The sequence below is a fragment of the Rhineura floridana genome, chromosome 9 (genome assembly GCF_030035675.1).
Source record: "Rhineura floridana isolate rRhiFlo1 chromosome 9, rRhiFlo1.hap2, whole genome shotgun sequence".
Taxonomy (NCBI): domain Eukaryota; kingdom Metazoa; phylum Chordata; class Lepidosauria; order Squamata; family Rhineuridae; genus Rhineura; species Rhineura floridana.
The window spans coordinates 34,608,184-34,629,763 of record NC_084488.1 but is presented as its reverse complement, the minus strand read 5'-3'; the positions used below and the strand labels follow the sequence as shown (position 1 = coordinate 34,629,763).

The window sequence follows — 21,580 nt, the reverse complement described above, 5'->3', positions numbered from 1 at the left end:
CTAGATAAGGGCCAAAAATGTGAAACTTAATCTACACGAGATGGAAGTAGCCTCCAGATTAGATTCCTGTAATGTGCTTTACTTGAGGCTGCCATGCAAAACAGCTCAGAAGCTGAAGCTGGTGCAGAATGCTGCAGCAAGAATATTGACTGGCTTGTCTAATAAAGCCATCACTGGCAGTTGGAATGGGAGAGAAACTTGTTTGGTTTATATTTTAATAAGAACCTGCTTAATTTGCAGTTCCTGAATCAATAAGTGGACTGAAACACAACTACCCTTCAAAATTCACACTTCTCTGAACTTTGTGATGTGGATCTCCAACAAAACACGAAATCAAGCCTTCAGTGTTAAGCCCAGTTCTCTGGAATGCACTGCCAACAGAGATTCAGCAGATGGCTTCTGTTTTAACCTTTAAACACGTGCTGAAAACCTTTCTGTTCCACCAGACTTATGCCGGCAATTAAGATGTCTTTTTGTAGTAGCTGACCTTTATTTTTACTGTATTTTTAATAATTTTATTGTACACTTTTTATGTGTTGTAAACCATTTTGTTTTTAAAATGAACTAGCCATATTCAAATATGTTTATGAATAAATAAAGAGTGTCCACAAAAATATTTAGTGTGTATTTATTTGTTGCATCTATATCCCACCTTTCTTCCAAGGAGCTCAAGGTGGCACACATGGTTCTCTGTCTCTCATTTTATCCTCACAACAATGCTATGTGGTGGGTTAGGCTGAGAGATGATTAATGGCCCAATATTACCCAGTGAGTTTCATGGCTGAGTGATGATTTGAACCCTGGTCTCCCAGGTCTGGGAATGTAAGCGGAATTGGACCAAGATGAAGGAGGTGTGAAATTGGAGGGAGAAATATCAATAATTTAAGATATGCAGACGACACCATACTACTAGCAGAAACCAGTAATGATTTGAAATGAATGCTGATGGAAGTTAAAGAGGAAATCACAAAAACAGGACTACAGCTCAATGTCAAAAAGACTAAAGTAATGACAACAGAAGATTTATGTAGCTTTAAAGTTGACAATGAGGACATTGAACTTGTCAACAATTATCAATACCTCGCCATAGTCATTAACCAAAATTCCATCTCATCCACAATCTCTCCTTCCCGAAGGGGGGAATGATGGTATAGCGCAGGCAAATGCGTCTGTTTGCTACACATCATTGGATGAGGCGGTCAGAGTGGTTCGGAGGGGGAGGCATGGGGCATTGTTGGCTAGGTGTGACATCAAATCGGCTTTTAGACTTTGCCTGTGCACCTTTCGGATGTTGACCTCTTGGGTTTTAAGTTTTGGGATTAGGGTTAGGGTTAGGGTTATGCCTATGGGCTGCTCTGTCTCATGTTCTGCTTTTGAGCCCTTTAGCACTTTCCTTGAGTGGGCTGTCAGGGCCAGGTTGGGCTCTTCCCTTACAGCCCATTACTTGGATGACTTTCTTTTTGTTGGGGCAGCTGGCACAAGGCAGTGTTCACACTTGGTCAACACTTTCTCAATCCTTACTGATGAACTGAGTGTACCACTGAACCCAGAAAAATCTGAGGGCCCAGTCACATCTTTGACTTATCTGGGCATTGAACACGACACTGTTTCCCAGAGTTCCAGGCTGCCAGCAGATAAGTTAGCACTACTGCGCTTGCGTCTGGGTGAGGCGGTTATAGCCAAGAAATTGACTCTCCTGAAGCTCCAAGAGCTTGTTGTGCACCTAGTTTTTGCCTCCAAAGTCATATCACTGGGAGGGCATTCTTAAGACGTTTATGGGATGCTATGAAGGGTGTATTCTCCAGGTTCCATTTCATCCACATTACAGCACGCATGAGAGCAGATTTGCAAATGTGGCTCACCTTTCTTGAAGAATACAGTGGCCTCTCCTTTTGAAGGGATGCATTGCTCCTAGAAGCAGAGCTTCAGGTGATGTCAGGTGCTGCAGGTGTGTTGGGATTCGGTATTATATTTAGAGATTGATGGTGTGCAGAACAGTGGCCCCTGGAGTGGACGGCTGCGGGTATCAGCTCAGACCTGAGATTCTGGGAAATTTTCCAATCGTGGTGGCGGTGCACCTATGCCTTCAGCTTTCCAAAACTGCACAATGAGGTTCTGGTGTGACAACCACCCCTTTTCCCAGCATCCTTTCTGTTTCAAGATGGCGGCAGTGACCTGCTTCCAGTAAAGCCGATCAAGGAGAAAGTGTAATCGGGCAGCACTGGAAGAGAACGGCTCCCCAGGATCAGAATCGGAGCCATGGCTGCCGTAGTGGCCAAACGGGAAGGCCCTCAGTTCATCAGCGAGGCGGCCGTCCGAGGGAATGCCGCCATTCTGGATTATTGCCGGACGTCGGTCTCCGCCCTCTTGGGAGTGACTGCCGGGATTCTTGGCTTGACCAGCCTGCACGGATTCATCTTCTATTTCCTAGCCTCCATCCTCCTCTCTGTCCTGCTGGTGTTAAAAGCCAGGCGGTGGTGGAGCAAGTACTTTAAGTCCCGGCGGCCCCTTTTCACTGGAGGGCTGATTGGGGATCTCTTCACATACATCCTCTTCTGGACTTTCCTCTACGGCATGGTGCACGTTTACTAGGGCCTGGGGAGTCTGAGTCGGAACAGTTCTAACGGAGCCGCAGGACTCTTGGCCAAACAATTGTGTCGTCTCTGAGGCTGTGTATCTGGGGCCGTTGATGTGTTGCTTGCACCGTTTTTATGTACACCGCCCAGAGAGCCTTTTTGGCTTAGGGCGGTATATAAATTAAATTAAATAAATAAATAAATAAACCAAGCCACTGTGTATGTGGTAAATTCACAGACTTCTAAGTCAGTTCGGGTGATGCATCTGGTTCGGGAGTTTGTGTTGCAGTGCTTGTGTTACAATATCCTACTCATGGCCCGGCATGTTCCAGGCCTTCAGAACTGCATTGCTTATGCCTTGTCTCACTTCCAGAAGGAGCGTTTCAGGGAGTTGATGCCTGGAGCATCACCCGACCCCACATGAATGCTGGCCAGCCTATGGAACCTTAGGAGGTAGAGGCATGGGCAGCCATCGAATCTGCACTGGCATCCAGTACAGGGAGAGCCTGTCATCACAGCTGCTCAGCTTTCCAGCACTTCGATGTCACAGGGCTTACCTTTGGAATGGTCCATACCGGTGGGACATCTTATGCAATTTATGGTGTTCCTTAAGGTTGAGGGAAGGGAAGTCAGCACCATAGCAGGTCAGTTGTCTGCCTTGACTTTTGTCTCCAAGGCGGGTGGGTTGGCTGACCCTACATCTGATTTCCAGATATGGAAGATGTTTGAGGGAAGGGCACGTTCTTCCCTTTGGGCCTCCGAAGAAAGCAGGCCCTTCACTCCAGATATTCTTTTACAGCTGTTCCCAGTATTTCATAAGTTCTGTTCCTCTGCCTTTGAGGTGCTATTGTTCACGGCAACAGCACTCATGGCCTTTTATGGTGCTTTCCACCCAAGCGAGTTGCTCACCAGTTCCAGGACCGATGTGTCTGGGAAAGCTTTGGGACTGGGAGACTGCCAAGTCCATGAGTCGTCCCTACGCCTTACCTTGCAGCAGTCCAAAACAGATCAAAGAGGCAGAGGAAAGGTCATCCTGTTGGGCTCATGCCCCCTGCTGAATCTGTGCCTGGTGGCAGCTATGCGTGCATATTTATCTTCCAGGCCAGTGGGCCAAGACTATCTGTTCACCATGATGGGTCTGCTCTCACTCAGTTCCAGTTCTGGGCAGTGTTGTGTAGAGCCTTGTTGGCTATTGGATGAGGTCCAGTGGTGTATGGTTTACACTCTTTCCAGATTGGGGTGGCTTCTGCTGCAGCCGTCGTGGGCTTACCCCCGGAGCAATACAAGTGATAAGCAGATGGAGATCTGCGGCTTTCAAGGCTTATGTCAGGTTTAATGTTACTGGTTAGTCTTCTTGTTCGCTGTTGTTTCTTTCTGTTTCAGGTTTGCGGTCTCTCCCGTTGACAGCCCGTGTGGTCCTCTGCGGGCATTCAATCCTGTTCTGGGCTCAGAGGAGGGCCAATTCAACCCCACTGGTACATAGATATGCCTTTCAGCCTGTGCAACTGTTCAGTGGGTGGCCAGAAGGGGGATGCTTTGGGGTGAGTTTCTTCCCACTGTCACTCAGGTGTTGACAGATGGCCCTGTCCCACACATATTAGTTGTGCACCTTGGTGAGAATGATTTTATGCAGCGGCCCCATCTGGATTTGCTGTGCAGGAGTTTTCACGATTTGTACTGGATCAGACACAATTTCCTGGGCCTATTTATAGTCTGGTCCAACCTCTTGGAAAGAAGGGTTCGGTGCGGTGCTATTCATCCCAGCAAGATTGACAGGGCCAGACAAGGGGTGAACAGGAGAATGCATAAGGTGGTGCTGACACTGGGTTGGGCATTTATACCTCATGTCAGAATTAAACATAAGGTCCTACAATTATTCTGGGATAATGGTGTGCATCTATCTACTTGGAGATGTGATATTTTTTTGGAGGACCTGCAGAGGGGCTTGTCAGAAATTCTTCTTGTGGGGAGAGGCGATCAAGCTGCAGCTGATCGTCTCTTGTGGCATGGAGTTCAGGCAGGTGAGGAGGTTGGAGGGTTAGTATGAGCTATACTGAGGCAGTTAGGGAATTGGGGCACCCTTTGGAGAACAACCAGGGTTTAGGCCTGGGGTGCACCTGGGGGGTGCCTCTGGGAGCCTATCTTGCACATTCTGGTGAACGCTGGTACAGCAGGGCCTGGATGCGCAGGGTGAGGGAACACCCAGGGCTAGCCTAGCAAGAAGGAATAGATTTATCCACATCCTTGGGTGGGGTCCCGCAGCCTATGGCTGTTGATATGCCCAGGGGCCTGGGGGGATGTTCTCCCCCCCCCAGAGATAGTTTTAGCCTCAACTGCCTGAACAGGTTTTATTTAGTTAATTTGGTTGATTTGGTCTGCAGCTTCTCCAACAATTTCATTGTTATATTTTAATAAATATAACATTTTCCCAAGCTTTGTGTCTTGCCTTTCTTGGTGGTGTGGGGGCAAATCAGTTGGGACAGTCTAGACTTCATGCACAAATCAGCTCCTCAGCATGAGCAACTCAACTCATGGAGTAGCCACACAGACCCTCCTGCCTTGCTTGCTTGATCTGGAAGTTGACCTTCAGTTCATCTTCAACCAAATAATCTGCCTCTGGACGTCTTAATCCTTGTCTGCCTGCTCTGGAACCCAGGCTCTCTTCGACCATATCATCTGCCTCTGGCCTTGTAAATCTTTGTTTAATTGCACCAGCATCAAATCCCCAGCTGCAGCCTATCTCTGAGCTTTGCCCAAGACTGCCTGTTCCTCAGACACCTGCTCTGGGCTCTTCCACCATGTGAAGTGGGAGGCTACCTGGGATAGGACCTTTTCAGTAGTGGTATAGAAACTCTGAAATTCCCTCCTATAATAAGTTCATTCCATAATTTTTTTGTGGATCTCCTGGTGACAGACCAAAGTCATGCTGTTTGTTTCTGAGGGGATTACTTCCCTGATGGTGGAAGTATTTTTTTGCTCCCTTAGTTGTTGGGCAGACCTTTTGTTCCCTCTGCTGGTTTTTGCTCAGCCACTTATTTGATTTTTCTAGCTTGATGTTTTCCCTTCTTTCTTTTTTTAAAAATTTGTTATGAACATGGGGGTGGGGATGGATGATTCCTGTGGGACCCCTTTCCAGCCTCTGATTTGCAATCCTGTGCCTTGGAATGAGGAACTCTCTGCTGGTCAAATGAGTCTTTTGTTAACCAAACAGATTGGCCAGATAAGATAATGGGCCGGTTGGTTGCCTAGCAAGGTTGAATGGGCCAGGGAGATCCTTTTGTCATTGAAACTCTTCAGGAGAGCCTCCTTCCCCCCCCTCCTGGAGCCCAGGAGAGTTTTGTGTTTTTAGTGTGTCTAAAGAATTGCTGGGAACTGGAAGGCAGGGCAGAGAGAGACTAGCCCTCTGCACCATGGCCTTTGGGGTGCCTCCTGCAACCCAGATGGAAAAGCTGGATATTGGACTGCTGATGCCTTGAACCCCTCCATTCTTGAGCTCAGGTTGGAATGTGTGCAAATAAATAAACAAACCATATTTCATAAATACACCACAGTCTCCACTGACCTTCCCAGAGGAAACCAAACCCTGGATGGGCGCAGGGACCCCTGAAATCTCACCGCTTGGAGATTGGGGGAGGCACATAACAAATTGTTCTTAGTTGCCTTGAAGAGCCTTAGGCACAAAAGATGGGTGAGAAATATTTTTAAAATAAATATAACCGGATTGTTGGTTTAACAAAATAAAAATAAAAATTACTTGGCCTTGACCACAAAAACTGGCAAATTCTCAAAGTATGTGAAAATTCAGGAAAGTCACAAATTAAAGCCATGTGTTTTATTTATCCAGCTCCAAATATTGCCCTTTTGATCACCAGCAGCAGAGTCATGCTGACCATACTTATTAATAATGGCCCTCAAATCAGTCTGAAATACAATCACATTCCATGTTCTCATCAGAGCTTGGAAGATTACTTTTAAAAAGTAATAAATTACAGTTACAATTACTTGGCCCAAAAAAGTAGTAATTACCGTTACAATTGCAATTGCTCTGAAAGCAACTGATTACTTTACTTTTTCTCAAAAGTAATCACTACAATTACATTTCAGTTACTTTTTAAAAAAAACTCCTACAAGGTGCTGGCCTTGGCTGCTGCACATCTAAGAAGCCTAAAACAATATTAAAAATAAACACACACACACAGGGGGTAGTAGAATAAAAAATTTTATCCATAAGATTAACATAATGGCATAACAGAATCTCACATCCCCCCAAGCAATGACGATACCCCAACTCTTGAAACCAAATTTTACACTTGAAATGCTTTTATAATATGTTTCTGTTATGTCTCAAAAGAACAAGATGCTCAAAGAGCATGTCAGACAAGGAATGTCTTTTTACAGTCATTACGTTGCCACCAGTACTGAACAGGCGTTCTACTGCGGCGCTTGAAGGCATGCCTGTGTTGTGCTGCAAAAAACACTGCAGCACACGTGGAAAGCCATGGAGTGATGACACTTCCCTGCTGGGAGACCTCAGGTACCTCACCAGTTCCTCCTCAGCAGTGTCCACTGCTGACTTCTTGCCCTGGGGCAGAAAATTAAAGAAGTTATCTTCTAAGTCATCTCCTTCCTGGTCTTTTTCTGAAGACTGATCACTGTCCTCATTAAGTACACCCATCTTTATTTCAGCTTTCAACAAGGCTTCCATTGTGTATCTAAGAAAGAGAGAGGATATGTTAACACATATATGTTAGGAAACCATCATCTGCTCTTCATTTCCTGATGCTTGTCATGTCCCCTGGTTCAGGGTCCAGCCTGAGCCTGTGGATGATGACATGGAAGGTAGGAAGGTGACCAAGTCACCACACTCATGGGGCAGCACAGCAGACCCTTAAGGATTACCTGCAGCAACCCAAGGTTGTGATGAGGAGCCCCAGGAAGAAAAGGCCCAGCCCCTGCCTACCACCTTAAGCCCTCTGATGCCTCCCTTGAGACAACATTTCCCTTGGAGTAATCCACCCAAAGGGCTTCCCTAATGTTCTTACTTGTTGGTATGGGTGGCGGCCTGACACGATTCCAGCCAATCTAGTTTGAAGCGAGGGTGTAGGCAGGCTGCCAGAAGAAGCCTCTTGTCCTCCCAGATAGCTGCAAACCGCTTTCTTAGGGCTTCGCGCACACCTCTCAGCAGCTGAAAACAGTATGGTTTGTTTTCCAGTCCTTCTAACTTGCGGTCCAGATTGCAGAGCGTTGGTAGCAAATACCCCATGAACATGCCGTTCTCCCGTTGCAGGATATCTAGGGACTGGGCTAGTGGCTCCATAATCTCTGTGTATTCCTGTACCACTTCAATCTCAGCAGCTGTGATCCTGGACAAGGAGCAGCGGTCCATTATGGCATGCATTTTTAGTGGCACAGTTGACAGGAGCTCATGTAGTTGCTTCAACGCATCAAAGGTGGAATTCCACCTGGTCTTATTCGGTACCTTCAGATACACACCACATTGTGCATGGATATACTCAGCAATCTGGGCTGACTGGTTCTGCTTGGACCACAACTTGCTGCACTTTCCCATCAAGGAATGAAACTGTTTCTTGAAAGGACCAAGAAGACTACTTTTGGATGAGTCAGAAAGTATGGTCTCTATGTCTTGTGTTGCCACAAGGTTGAGGGTGTGGCTAGCACATCTCTGGTGTGGTGGTAAAACAAAATCCTCTCCTGAGTCTGCAGCTTCTTCCTCTGCCTCAGGTCCTGTGTCCAGGATCTCACAGATAGGCACAAACTCCACCTCAGCCTCCTCCTTCTCCTGGTTATCACCATCATCGTCACTGGTGCCTGCAGCTTCCACTGGTTCTTTGGCCATGAAAACTCTGAACACTTTCACAAAGTTGGAGCCATTGTCTGTAGTAGTGCACATAACTTTGTTGTGGATCCTGTACTGCACATGTACATCATGCAGTGCTTTTGAAAGGACATCGTATGTATGGCGCCCCTTCAGACGCTTACAAGCCAAGGCCCCGACCTCACGTTTCAGGGTAGTTGGGTTGATCCAGTGGGCTGTTACCCCAAAGTAACTCTTCTTGCCATTGGTCCAACAATCTGCAGTGGTTGCTATATATGCCACAGCACCCATTCGGTTTGCAAGAGTTTCTCTCATGTGGCATGCTCTCTTCTCAATTCTGTCTCTCAGAGTCTTGGCACATATGATGGTGAGATCTTTGGGGAGTCCAATGCGAACCAGATTAATGAATGATGGTTTGTCCACAGTCTGAAGTGGTAATGTCTCCTCTACAATGAAATCAATGATTCTCCTGTCGAGATTGCTCTGGGTGACAGGCTCCCTGCCAGATCCCCACCTCTCAAGGGTTGTCTGCTGCTGCTTCAGCATTTTGGGAGGAGGGGTGTCATGCATTGGTTCAGGAAGGCCACATCTCCTTGCCTTTATAGCTTCTTCAATTGCTCTCAGCTTCTCAGGGTGTGCCCTCTGAGGAAGAAGAACAAAGCATGAATCCAAGAAAAAATGGAAGAGGAACGTCACAATTTAAACATAAATAGACAATGGACACTCTTTGAGGACCAGCATGACAAAGGCTTACCTCAAAATGTTTCTTCACATTGGATGAGGAGGAAACAGCTGATCTCAGATTTTTGATCCTTGGAAGGCAGTAATTGCATCGTACAACAACACTTTTCCCACTCTGACTCACAAATGTACAAGCTTTCAAAAAACCAAACCATGGTACTTGCTGTTCTGCAGATGTGGCTGTGGGCAACTGCTTCATGCCCTCCTCCTCCTCATGCACAGGGCCTCCTTTCTGAACCTCACTTTCTAGTTTTGCCTCCTCAGGTTCAACAAGCTGTGACTCAAGTGGCCACACTAACTGACTGCTGCTCTCAGCAGCAAAACCTGCAACAGGCGTCTCTGTAATAAACAAGAGATAATATTCCTATATGGGTGAACTTCAGCTGTGATGTGCCCCCATCTCTTCCCCATGCTGCAAGATGCCCCAGTCAGAGTGGAAGTAGGCAGGTCGATAGCACAATTAAAAGAGATCCTATTTGCATCATTTTTGCTCACTGAATAACCCTGCCTGGGCCAGTCTAACCTACTATCTCACAGGGTTGTTGTGAGAACAAAATGAGACTAGGGTTCAAATCCCCACATAGCCATGAAGCTCACTGGGTGACCTTGGGCCAGTCACTGCCTCTCAGCCTCATGAAAACCCTATTCATAGGGTCACCATAAGTTGGAATCAACTTGAAGGCGGTACATATATTTTTTATTTTGAATATGATGATTATGATAATAAATATGCAGCATTTCAAATTAATTCTGTATGAGAAGCATTCCATGCCAAGCTTGGAAAACCAAGGATGAGGTATAAAATGTAGACAAACATACTTTTGACAAAATGCCGTTTATCTTTGATATCTATATCTATAATTAGCAATACAGCTGAATGATGTATGTAAAGTATTTTTTCTTTCCCTTTTCTTTTTTATTAATATTTTAGTACTACTGCTAAAGTTCTGATGAAAGAATAAAGCATTCATTAGCCAAATTCAAATGATTAGAACACATCACATAAATTCCACTGAAGTTGGAGTTTTTGCCATAGAAAATGAAAAAAACATATAACCTACTATAGCCCAATAGACAATCAGAACTAATATAAAACCCTATTGCTTCTCATTTGCAAATCTTGCAAGATCTAAGGTAACTCTAGATCATGTGAGTTCAGGTGATGCATGTTATGTACATTTGTATAGATATTAGCAGAGATTGTCAACAGTCTATCTCTCTCTGGAACTGGGAATCTCTCTCTTTCTCACAGAACATGAGTTTGAGAGCTGGGGGACTGAGAGGAGGAGCTGCAAGGACCCTACTTCTCACCTCATCTCTGCCAAGAACAAAAAAATCAGGCTTAAGCCATTTATTATATGCCTAATGATTTATTATTATTATTATTATTATTATTACTGAGACAGTTTTTGTCCCACATACAATTCAGTCTTGTGATTAAACAGGACAAAAATACAAATAAAAAGAAAGATGGAGTTCAAATAAATATACAATAAAAAGCTAGCCGGCATTTTAAAAGGCAGGAGTGCTCTGTCTGGATAAATACAGCACACAGGTATGTATGCATGGGAACAAGGGGGAGAGTTCAAAAAGGGGGGGGAGGAAGAGAAGTAGGCCAGAGCTTGGAAAAGTTACTTTTTTGAACTACAGCTCCCATCAGCCTAATCCAGTGGCCATGTTGCCTAGGGCTGATGGGAGTTGTAGTTCAAAAAAAGTAACTTTTCCAAGCTCTGGCCTACTTCTCTTCCTTCCCCCCCTTTTTGAACTCTCCCCCTTGTTCCCATGCATACCTAGACAAGGTGAGGCAGTGGGGGGGCAGAATGGGCTGCGGGGGGTGGGGGGGGAAATGCCATGGGGGGGTGGAAGGGGCCATGGGGGCGCGCGCACACACACACACACACACACACAAAATCATCGTCACTCACCTCCACAGCTCTTCACCATTCTGCTGCTGCCTTCTCCTCCGTTGTCCTTGCCCTGGCTTTTTCCTCCGGTGTCCATTTTTTCCTCTCAGATGCTAGCAGGCCCTGCCTATTCACCTCTTCCCTTGTGCCTCCTAACACAGATCACGAGGGAAGAGACAGTCTGCGCAGAGGTCCAATCAGTGTGAGGCACATGTCTTGTGTTAACCAATCACAGCCAGGAGCTGACTTCCCCTTGTTCCCGCCCCCAAGTAACGTCCAACCTAACATGGAAACGTTAAAGTTGCAGCTGAAAAGTAGGGAAATTACTAGTCATTCCGTTACTTGCCAAATGTAATGGAATTACCCACTCGTTATTTAAAATTGTAACTAATTACAAGTAACTCGTCAAAAATAATGAGTTACTTCCAAGCTCTGGTTCTCATCCCCTATATGAAGATTCTGACAAATGCACTAAAACCACTTCATTTAGAGAGAGGATTAATAACTTCAAAGGTGGAAAGAGAATAGAAGGTAAAACTCACTACAGTTAAAGGCTAATGGAAATACTTCAATACTTTTAAGTACAAAGTTTCTTAGGACCTCATATGTCTGGGTGGTGTGGGTTTTTAAAAAAAAGATGCAGCATTTTAATTTAAAATTATGCAGTCCCAAAGTGGTAATCCCTTTAGTCTGTAGAAGTAACAAACAGAGAATGAAGTTGCATCTTACACGAATAGATTTATTGTGACTTAAGCTTTTGGGGATCCCATTTAGAACGCCTCAACAATCATCAGAAACAGCACCAGAGTTCACAAACCAAAAAGCTCCTGTTTTGAGCCCTACTCGATCCTAGCCTCTTTCAGACATTTCTTTCATGCATAGACTGTACACATGGAGATGAGGGGGAAATCACTCCCAGACCTGTGCACAAATAGCCTCCCAAAATTCTCCACCCTATTTGTGGACAGAGAAATGGAGGGGGAACCATTTCACTTAATTTGTCTAGAAGAAAGATAAATTCAACAATTTCTGGGTGGTGGAGAGGTGGACTCACCATTTACAGTGACAGAGCATCACAGTTCTTTTTCCCTAAGCCCCCCCCAACTAATCGCAGCAACAACTATGTTGGCAGCCTGACCACCATTTTGCATCCTTTTTGCCGCAGACGTACACTGTTTGTGTGGTGGTGGGGAATGGTGGCAGCCATGAAAAATGGTGGTGAATATTCTGTGACAAGGTAGCTCTCTTTCTCTAGACAGATGGAAAAAAGGAGAGAAATCTCAAACTTTACCTCAGGAAAAAATGTCTTCTGAGAAATTTCAGCAGCGCTCATTGTATATGCTCACTCTGTTTCTTTTAAAAAACATTTTTATTGATATTTTAAACAAATATGCATAAATGAAGAAAAAGAAACATCCAATAAACAAGGCAGTGGTAAGGCCAAGTGTGGATCATTAAAGAGAGTGGACAAGAGTAATAGGTATGGGGGAAAGCAGCAAGGAGATCCCAGGAAATAAAGTGGATCAATTTATGAATTATACAGCCACTCACCATATGCTCAAAGGCACGTTACCAAATTCTTCCAAGCTACACAGGAAGTTGATTGAACTGTGATAGACTAACCCAAATTGTGTTTGCATTTTAAAAATTTGTAGGCTCCCTTGATGCATTCACTATAACCACCAAATTTCCCTGGCTTTTAAAGTTTGATAGAAGTATCTGCAGCTATAGAAATGTTCTTAAACCACAAGGGTGGTTTTTGGGGTTTTTGTTTGCCTATTAGTGAATTAGAGAATTAATGAATGATTAGGCAGGGAGTAAGGAAAAGACAAGTGATACAGGAAAAATAGATCACAAGTATTTCCAGATGAACTCATATTTAGCAGGGAGGAGGGATTCAAGATGTTATTCATTCATATAGATGTCAAAAGTCCACCATACAGTTGCAAAATCCTCCAGTTCAGCATCACCCCACAATACGTTCAGGTAGTGAGTTGTTTTTCAGCAATAGCAATATTCAAAGTCTTTTTATACCACTTAGCATCCTTCCATCTCTGAGTGATGGCCAAGTGAGCAGTACAGAACTAAGTACAGTTTTCAAAGAATCCTTTCTGATATTTACTGACACAGAGGAGAATGGTTTAGTAGATCAGACTGAGTTCCAAGAGCTTTATCAAGTTCCTTACAGAAATCTATCTCACACTCAAAAAACATAGTGTACAACTGGGACACCATGCCCTTAAAGCAGGTATTCAGAAAAGAAAGGATGGCTTCTGTAAGTGACAAAGATCTCCTAGCTTGAGTTTGCATGGCAGGATTAGTGATAAAGTGGGAAACCTGGTGGATTCTCAACCGATTAAAATAAGGTGATGTTAATTTAGTAAGTAATTGTTGATATGTTAAAGGGAGCCATGATAACAGAAATCTCTCAAACAGAAATCTATACGCAGAACATATCATACAGAAAGCAGGAATGGACCAAGATGAAGGAGGTGTGAAAACTGAAAGGGAGAAATATCAATAATTTAAGATATGCAGATGATACCATGCTACTAGCGGAAACCAGTAATGATTTGAAATGAATGCTGATGAAAGTTAAAGAGGAAAACACAAAAGCAGGACTACAGCTGAACATCAAGAAGACTAAACTAACGACAGCAGAAGATTTATGTAACTTTAAAGTTGACAATGAGGACATTGAACTTGTCAAGGATTATCAATACCTCGGCACAGTCATTAACCAAAATGGAGACAATAGTCAAGAAATCAGAAGAAGGCTAGGACTGGCGAGGGCAACTGTGGGAGAACTAGCAAAGGTCCTCAAATGCAAATATGTATCAGTGGACACTAAAGTCAGGATCATTCAGACCATGGTATTCCCGATCACTATGTACGGATGTGAAAGTTGGACAGTGAAAAAAGCGGATAAGAGAAAAATCAACTCATTTGAAATGTGGTGTTGGAGGAAAGCTTTGCACATACCATGGACTGCGAAAAAGACAAATAATTGGGTGTTAGAACAAATTAAACCAGAACTGTCAGTAGAAGCCAAAATGGTGAAACTGAGGTTATCATACTTTGGATGCATCATGTGAAGACCTGATTCACTAGAAAAGACAATAATGCTGGGAAAAACAGAAGTGAGCAGAACAAGAGGAAAGCCAAACAAGAGATGGATTGATTCCATAAAGGAAGCCACAGACCTGAACTTATAAGATCTGGACAGGGTGGTTCATGATAGATGCTTTTGGAGGTCGCTGATTCATAGAGTTGCCATAAGTCATAATTGACTTGAAGGCACATAACAACAACAACAACAACAAATAAGGTGCTTGGTAATCCATCTGGACCAGGAAAACAGGGTTTGAGTTTGCTGACGATGGCTCCCATTTCCTCCTCAGAATTCTTTTGATTAAGTAACTCTAAAGGAATCCAAGAAAGGGTGAATGCAAAAAGAATCCAAAAAGCACTCAATGAGAGAAGTGTCAGGGTTGGTAGAAGAGTATAAGTCAGTGTAGCATTGTACAAATTCTGCAGCGATTCTCCCAGGGTCCCAGACCTGAGAGCCTGATTTGGATTAAATTGAAACTACTTTGTATTTGAATTTCTTCTATTTAACAGTGTTAGCAAGTAATCTGGAATTTTTGTCGCTGAATTCATAATTTTTTTAGTTAACATAAATAAAAGATTTTGCAGTCTCATCAATTTCTAAAGCCTCAAGGGCATGCCTCTTTATCAATAGGCTTCTGGGGACCCTGCAAGAAACAGTGCATTTATGTCATTCTTCTAAGTCCACAGTTTCCATTGACAATTGGGATAAAATCTTCTTTAGCTTGATGGATTCACTAGTAACAACTACTTGGAGAATGGCATTCATTGCATCCCAAAGTGGGGTATGCAGGACCACTATTGACATTTAACTGAAAATGTTGTACAAAGGCTTCTCTAATTGCTTGCAGAGTATTTAGCGACTGAGACTGGGGAGCATTTAGGGATGCCAAAAACCTAAAGGAGGAAAAAACAGGTACATGGTCAGAAACTAAAACAAAACCAAGGTAGAAGAGGTTAAAACAATCAGGACATTACCATAAGTAAAAATGTAGTTAATCCTAGACAGGGATCCATAAAAAAGTGTAGCCAATTTCAGAAGGATGCAATTCTCGCCATGTATTACAGAGAGAGAAGGCAGATAGAAGTTCTGAGAAACTGCATTCCTGACAGCCACAAAAACAAATACATCATACTATGAACAACAACACCCACAACACCTCCATGCAGCCACAGGAAACCTTGGCAGCATACAAGCATACTAACAGACAACATCGTCTCATCTCAGTCTAGCAAATGCCTTGGGGGAAAAACATACATCTTCACCTGGCACCAAAATGATGTCAATGAAGGCACCAGATGGACCTCACTAGCAAATGTATTCCATGTATGGGGAACCATCCCCATTTTCACCACCCTCAAACCTCTCTCAGGAGGGGGACTCGGAGAAGGGCCTCAGAAGAAGATCTAAGAGTCCGGGTTATTTCATAGCTGGAGTGGCGTTCCAGAAGATATTGGGGTCCTGAGCTGTAAAGAATTTTATAGGTCAAAACCAGCACTTTTAATTGGGCTCAGAAGCGTACAGGCAGCCATTGCAATTGGAACAGGATTGGTATTATATGCTCTGTTTGCCTTGAACCTGTCAACAATCTGGTAACTCTGGTAACTTGTTTCTGACCTCTGTGTATCCAGTCAAAAGACTAAAAGGGGCCATGTGTGTACATGTCTCTGTACCTCAAAATAACGATCAACTCTAGTTGTTAATGATAGAGCACAACTGGAAAGATGCTAGCTATCTTCTGCCAAGGAGCTATTTATGGATAAGGTAACCAACAATGCTCATTGCTATAATGGTTATCATCTCATTTTTATCTGGGAAAATCTTTCATCTAGAGTCCTCAGAAAGTTTGATCTGAAGTATCTTGGCATACAAGGTCTTGGATAAGGCTTAACATGTTTCTTTAATTAGATGTGTGGCAAAGGGGTTGATAATCACTCATATTTATATTCTTAGGCAAGAGCCAATGGTTCTGTGTTCATACTAACGTATTTTGCATATTTTATTTTGATGAATTAGAGTGCTTACTTTCATTTTCCAAAACTGGATGTGGAAGTAATCTCTGGATAATATTTTATTTTGGAGCAGGACAGGAGCCTTATGATGATATGGAGTCCAATGCAAGACATGGTTGTTCTCAAGAACATTATAAAGAGTATGGCAAGGAGCCATATTGCTAGTTCGTAGTGCTCATCTTAGATGACATGAAACTGCATACAGGGAATACTGCAGACCTTGGAACTACAATAAGCCCCATAGGCTTGAACTTTTTATGAACTTGAGATCCACCACATGTCCTTTACTATCAACTTAAGATGCCATTTCTTCTCAAAGAACACAGCTTTGCCACATTGCAGAAACATACCTAACTTGGCACCAGCATCTCTATTTATACTGTTATCCCCAAAATGCTTAATATACAATTTTTCTTCTTAAATCATTCCAATTAAGCTACATTCCATTATTATAGGCCGGTCCTTTTCAGGGTGCTCTCTGTGACTATGTGCACACATGCACAATGTTCACAACATTTTATTTTACCAAGAAAGAGGTTTTCTTTTCTCAAATTCATTGGTCCATGTAGAGATAGACTAGGAGCAATTAAAAGTTTCTATAAAAATAGACTCTCACAAATCTTCAGGTCTATTTTGCACAGATATATCCAAAACACAAGAAAAGGATATACACGGATGACCATATGCAGTGAATTGGAAATGCAGATCAGTCTTTGAGCTCAGAGTTGTTGCTGCCAATGGTCTAAGTGGGATTTTGCAGACAGGACCAGAGTGAAAAAAATAACAAGTGTGTTCATTTTTAATTATGCATTGCATTTTTGACTGTCCCTCCTTCCAAAGACCTCAGGGTGGCATACAATCCCAATTTTATCCTTATAACAACCCTGTGAGGTGCATTAAACGTAGTAACTAATGGAAGGTCATCCACTGAGAGCTTCATAGCTGAATGGGGATTTGAATCAGGGTCTCCCTGGTCCTAATCCAGCACTCTAACCGCTGCAGTACACCGGCTGTCACCTTTGGTCTCTGAGAACTGGATGTCTGGTAGGTGCACATCTGGTCCCTTATAAACTACCATGCAGATGATGACTATGACAGCACAAACTATACTTATCAAGAAACATAGAACTAAAGTAATATGATTGTTAACACATTAGATTTATTTAACACAGGGCTGAACAAACAGGTAGCTCAGCTGCCATTATCAGTGTGGGCATTTTTTTTTTTAGGTATCTTCAAGTATGGCTCTGATCAGAATACAGTGTGATGTTTGGTGTTCCAAATGGAGTTTAACTGTATGATTGTTCATTTTTAAATTTATGAGTGACATTTTCTACCGAGGGAGCACTCAACACAACATACAGTCCAAATACAGATACTAAACCATTTCGTTTTAGCTTGAGTCAAATGGCCTTGACAAAACAATTCAAATATCATCCCTTTTTTCCTTTTTTGCCTTGTTGCCTAAAAATAGGGGTCTATAGAAAAGATCTTCTGTAGGATGAGAGATCAAAAACAAACACTGCTGTACAATCATCCAACAATTCTTGGCAAGAATTCCTTAAGGCAGGCATAAAATACTAGCAGAGTACTATGAGGCAGAGTTCATAGTAATGAAGTCGCAGCCAATTTCATATCAATCTGTTTCTAAATACATTGATGTACACTCAAACCGATTGTTATGGTTCAGATTTGGAGGTTCAGTAATGTGGAATGCCAGGAAAGAAAATGCTGAAAGTTGTGAGGTTGAAATGCTCTGAGCAAAAGGTTGGCACTACCTGGAGATCCAACAGAGTTCCAAAGAACATAAAATATCTGTCAAAAAGGAACAGCGGGAACAACACCTGAACAGAGCCATGAGGGGGAAAACCAATTCCTTTTTCAGGTACTGTTTTGGGTTCCCAAGTTTGCAAATGGTTTCTGGAATCATTTATCACAGAAATGACTGCTAAACTTCTACTATATTGCACTAGATTTCTGAAACTAGCTTTTACATTGTGTGAAAGTTCAAATAAAATGTGCACATTACCAGGTAAGAAATCATCAGAATAATGGAATAAGGTGACCTGTGAAAGCAGCCTAGGTCTCATAGAATTAAATAGGACTTACTCCCAGCTAAGTGGGGTTAGGATGGCAGCCTTACAGACACGATCGCTCCTGCACACCCTGTCCTGTGTAGAGCTCATACAGCTCCATGGTATACTCCGGAGCTGAGAGCGATGAAGCAAGATAGGAGGCGGCTTGAGCGGAAATGGAGGCGAACTCCCGACGGATACAATTATGCGCTGGTTAGTGTTTCGACTAAGCTGTATGTAGGAGCAGTGAAGGCAGCTAAAAAACATCATTTTCCTGCCACTATTAAATCATCTCTCTGCCACCCAGCAGAGCTCTTTCGAGTTGTCCGGGGGCTTGTTCATTCAAACCCTCCGGACACGGTGGAATCATCGGAGGCCCGCTGCAATCAGTTTGCTGATCACTTCCAGAATAAGATCTCATGCATCCGCCAGGACTTAGACTCTCAAGTTATAGCAGTTGATCCTAGTGAGGTGTCCGGAGCACAATCTTGTCATGTTTTGTTGGATGAGTTCCAGTTGGTTCAGCTCGAGGACGTGGACAAGGTGCTTGGACAGGTACGTGCAACCACTTCGGTACTGGATCCTTGCTCCTCTTGGCTAATAAAAACTAGCAGGGATGGAACAGGTAGCTGGGCCAAGGAAGTGATAAATGCCTCTTTACGAGAGGGAGTGGTCCCTGGCTGTCTGAAAGAGGCAGTGGTGAGACCACTTCTGAAAAAGCCTTCCTTGGACCCAGACAATTTTAACAGCTACAGGCCAGTGGTGAATGTTCCATTCCTGGGCAAGGTCTTGGAACGAGTGGTTGCAGGCCAGCTCCAGGCGCTATTGGATGAAACCGATTATCTAGATCCATTTCAATTGGGTTTTAGGCCTGGTTTTGGCACTGAGACGGCCTTGGTCGCCCTGTATGATGACCTATGTCGGGAGAGAGACAGAGGGAGTGTAACTCCGTTGATTCTCCTTGATCTCTCAGCGGCTTTTGATACCATCGACCATGGTATCCTTCTGGAGAGGCTCGCGGAGTTGGGAGTTGGAGGTACTGCTTGGCAGTGGTTCCGCTCCTACTTGGCGGGTCGTCTCCAGAAGGTAGTGCTCGGGGAACATTGCTCGACACCGTGGGTTCTCCAATATGGAGTCCCGCAGGGGTCAGTTTTGTCCCCTCTGCTTTTTAATATCTACATGAAGCCGTTGGGAGAGGTCATCAGAAGTTTTGGAGTGCGTTGTCATCAGTATGCTGATGACACGCAGCTCTACTTCTCCTTCTCATCTTCCTCAGGTGAGACTGTCGATGTGCTGAACCGTTGCCTGGCCGCAACAATGGACTGGATGAGAGTTAACAAACTAAAGCTCAATCCAGACAAGACTGAGATGCTGTTGGTGGACGGGTTCTCTGATCAGATGGTGGATATATACCCTGTCCTGGACGGGGTTACACTCCCCCTAAAGGAGCGGGTTCGTAGTCTGGGAGTCTTTTTAGACTCTTCCCTCTCACTTGAGGCTCAAGTAGCCTCGGTGGCAAGGAATGCATTTTACCAACTTCGGTTGGTAGCCCAGCTACGTCCCTATTTGAGTAAAGAGGACCTTACATCAGTGGTACATGCTCTGGTAACCTCGCATTTGGATTACTGCAATGCGCTCTACGTAGGGCTACCTCTGAAGACAGTTCGGAAGCTACAGCTAGTGCAAAACGCGGCAGCCAGACTGCTAACAAGGACCAAGCGGTCCGAGCATATAACACCTGTTCTGGCCAGCTTGCACTGGTTGCCAATATGTTTCCGGGCCAGATTCAAAGTGTTGGTATTAACCTATAAAGCCTTATACGGTGCGGGACCATGATACCTTACGGAACGCCTCTTCCGATATGAACCGGCCCGTACACTACGTTCTACTAGGAAGGCCCTCCTCCGGGTTCCAACTCATAGGAAGGCCCAGAGGGTGGTGACAAGATCTAGGGCCTTCTCAGTGGTGGCCCCCGAACTATGGAACAGTCTCCCCAAGGAAGTGCGCCTGGTGCCGACTCTGCTTTCTTTTCGGCGCCAGGTTAAAACCTTCCTAGTCTCTGAAGCATTTTAATTTAAATTGACTTAATTTTAAAAATGTTATTGTATTGATTTTAGACGGTATTATTGTGTATTATATTGTGTCATTTATTGTATTTCCTATGTTATTGTATTTCTATGTTCACCGCCCAGAGAGCTATTGCTAGTCGGGCGGTATATAAATTTAATAAATAATAATAATAATAATCCAAACCCAAGATCCACTGGGATGAGCAAGTTTAGAACAGGTGGATCTTGGGCTGTCATGGTTCAGCCAGGGCTATGCAAGCATAACTTCTTCTTCCTGGCTCAGCTGAAAATACAACAGCTTAACTCCCTCAATTTGGCACAGCCAGGGCTATGCTGGCTCAATCAGGACTCAACTGGCAGAACTTATGCTGATGGAATTTACGCCAGTGTTAAGTTCCCAAAAAGGACATTCTGGAGGTGGGGGGGACAAGGAGAAATGTACATCTATCCCAAACATATTTCAGCTCAATCATGTGACCTGGCAATCTGGCAAAACTTACACCAGCAAAAACCTATGCCAGTTTGGTGTACGTCAAATTCTGTTTTAAAGGCTTATATTCCTTCTGCCAGACTTAGGCTGGCTTAGCTTCTGAATGGAGTTTGGAATAGGGATAACTTACGTTGGCTTATCCTAAACTGGCGTAAATTCCACCAGCTTCCCATACTTAGGGTTGCTCTGCCCATCATTCTTAGAGCGTTTGAAATCAATGGGATTTAAGCTACTTTGAAAGCACATGAGACCATAAACTTGGTGAAGGTAGGCAGATCAGGGTCTGGTCAGTGCCTGAATTGTTGGCTGCCAGGGAACCACACAAATGCCATCTTGGGTTCCATGATGGAAGAGAGGCAGGATGTGAATGTAAAGAAGAAGAAGAAGGAAATGGGATCTATAAACTAAAACCACACCATTGGGTTAACTGGCCATAGTGTAGCACCTGTAACCAAATGACATCTGTCACATTCATTCTATCTATCCTTCTTGTAAAATATGTCACAAGGGCTATTTAATAAATGTGAATTTGATTATACACTTTAAAAAAGGAGTCAATTTGTACTGATGCACACACACACACACATACACACATTCAAATATAGGTCAGTAACTCTGAAACATCTTTTGCAGTAGCAGTTTATAACATCCCACTGTCTTGGCCTGGTGTATATCTTCAGTAATAGGTAGTCTTTGACTTCAGCAAGCTTTTGTGTCCTTTCAGTGTGCTCTTCCTTTGATGTCAAAGAGTTCATTTTGTTTGAAGCT

The 21,580-nt window shown here is 43.7% G+C and overlaps 1 protein-coding gene across 1 annotated transcript; it reads left to right on the top strand.

The window, feature by feature from the left end:
• The first annotated feature begins 2,136 nt into the window (after window positions 1-2,136).
• Window positions 2,137-2,676, top strand: LOC133364158 (ER membrane protein complex subunit 6-like). Its single transcript, XM_061584326.1, has one exon. The coding sequence runs from the start codon at window positions 2,260-2,262 to the stop codon at window positions 2,590-2,592; it is 333 nt and encodes a 110-aa protein (XP_061440310.1). The 5' UTR covers window positions 2,137-2,259; the 3' UTR covers window positions 2,593-2,676.
• The last annotated feature ends 18,904 nt before the right edge of the window (window positions 2,677-21,580 follow it).

Excerpts from the sequence above, each read along its gene's own strand:
- LOC133364158 (XM_061584326.1), top strand. The coding sequence starts at position 2,260 with ATGGCTGCCGTAGTGGCCAAACGGGAAGGCCCTCAGTTCATCAGCGAG.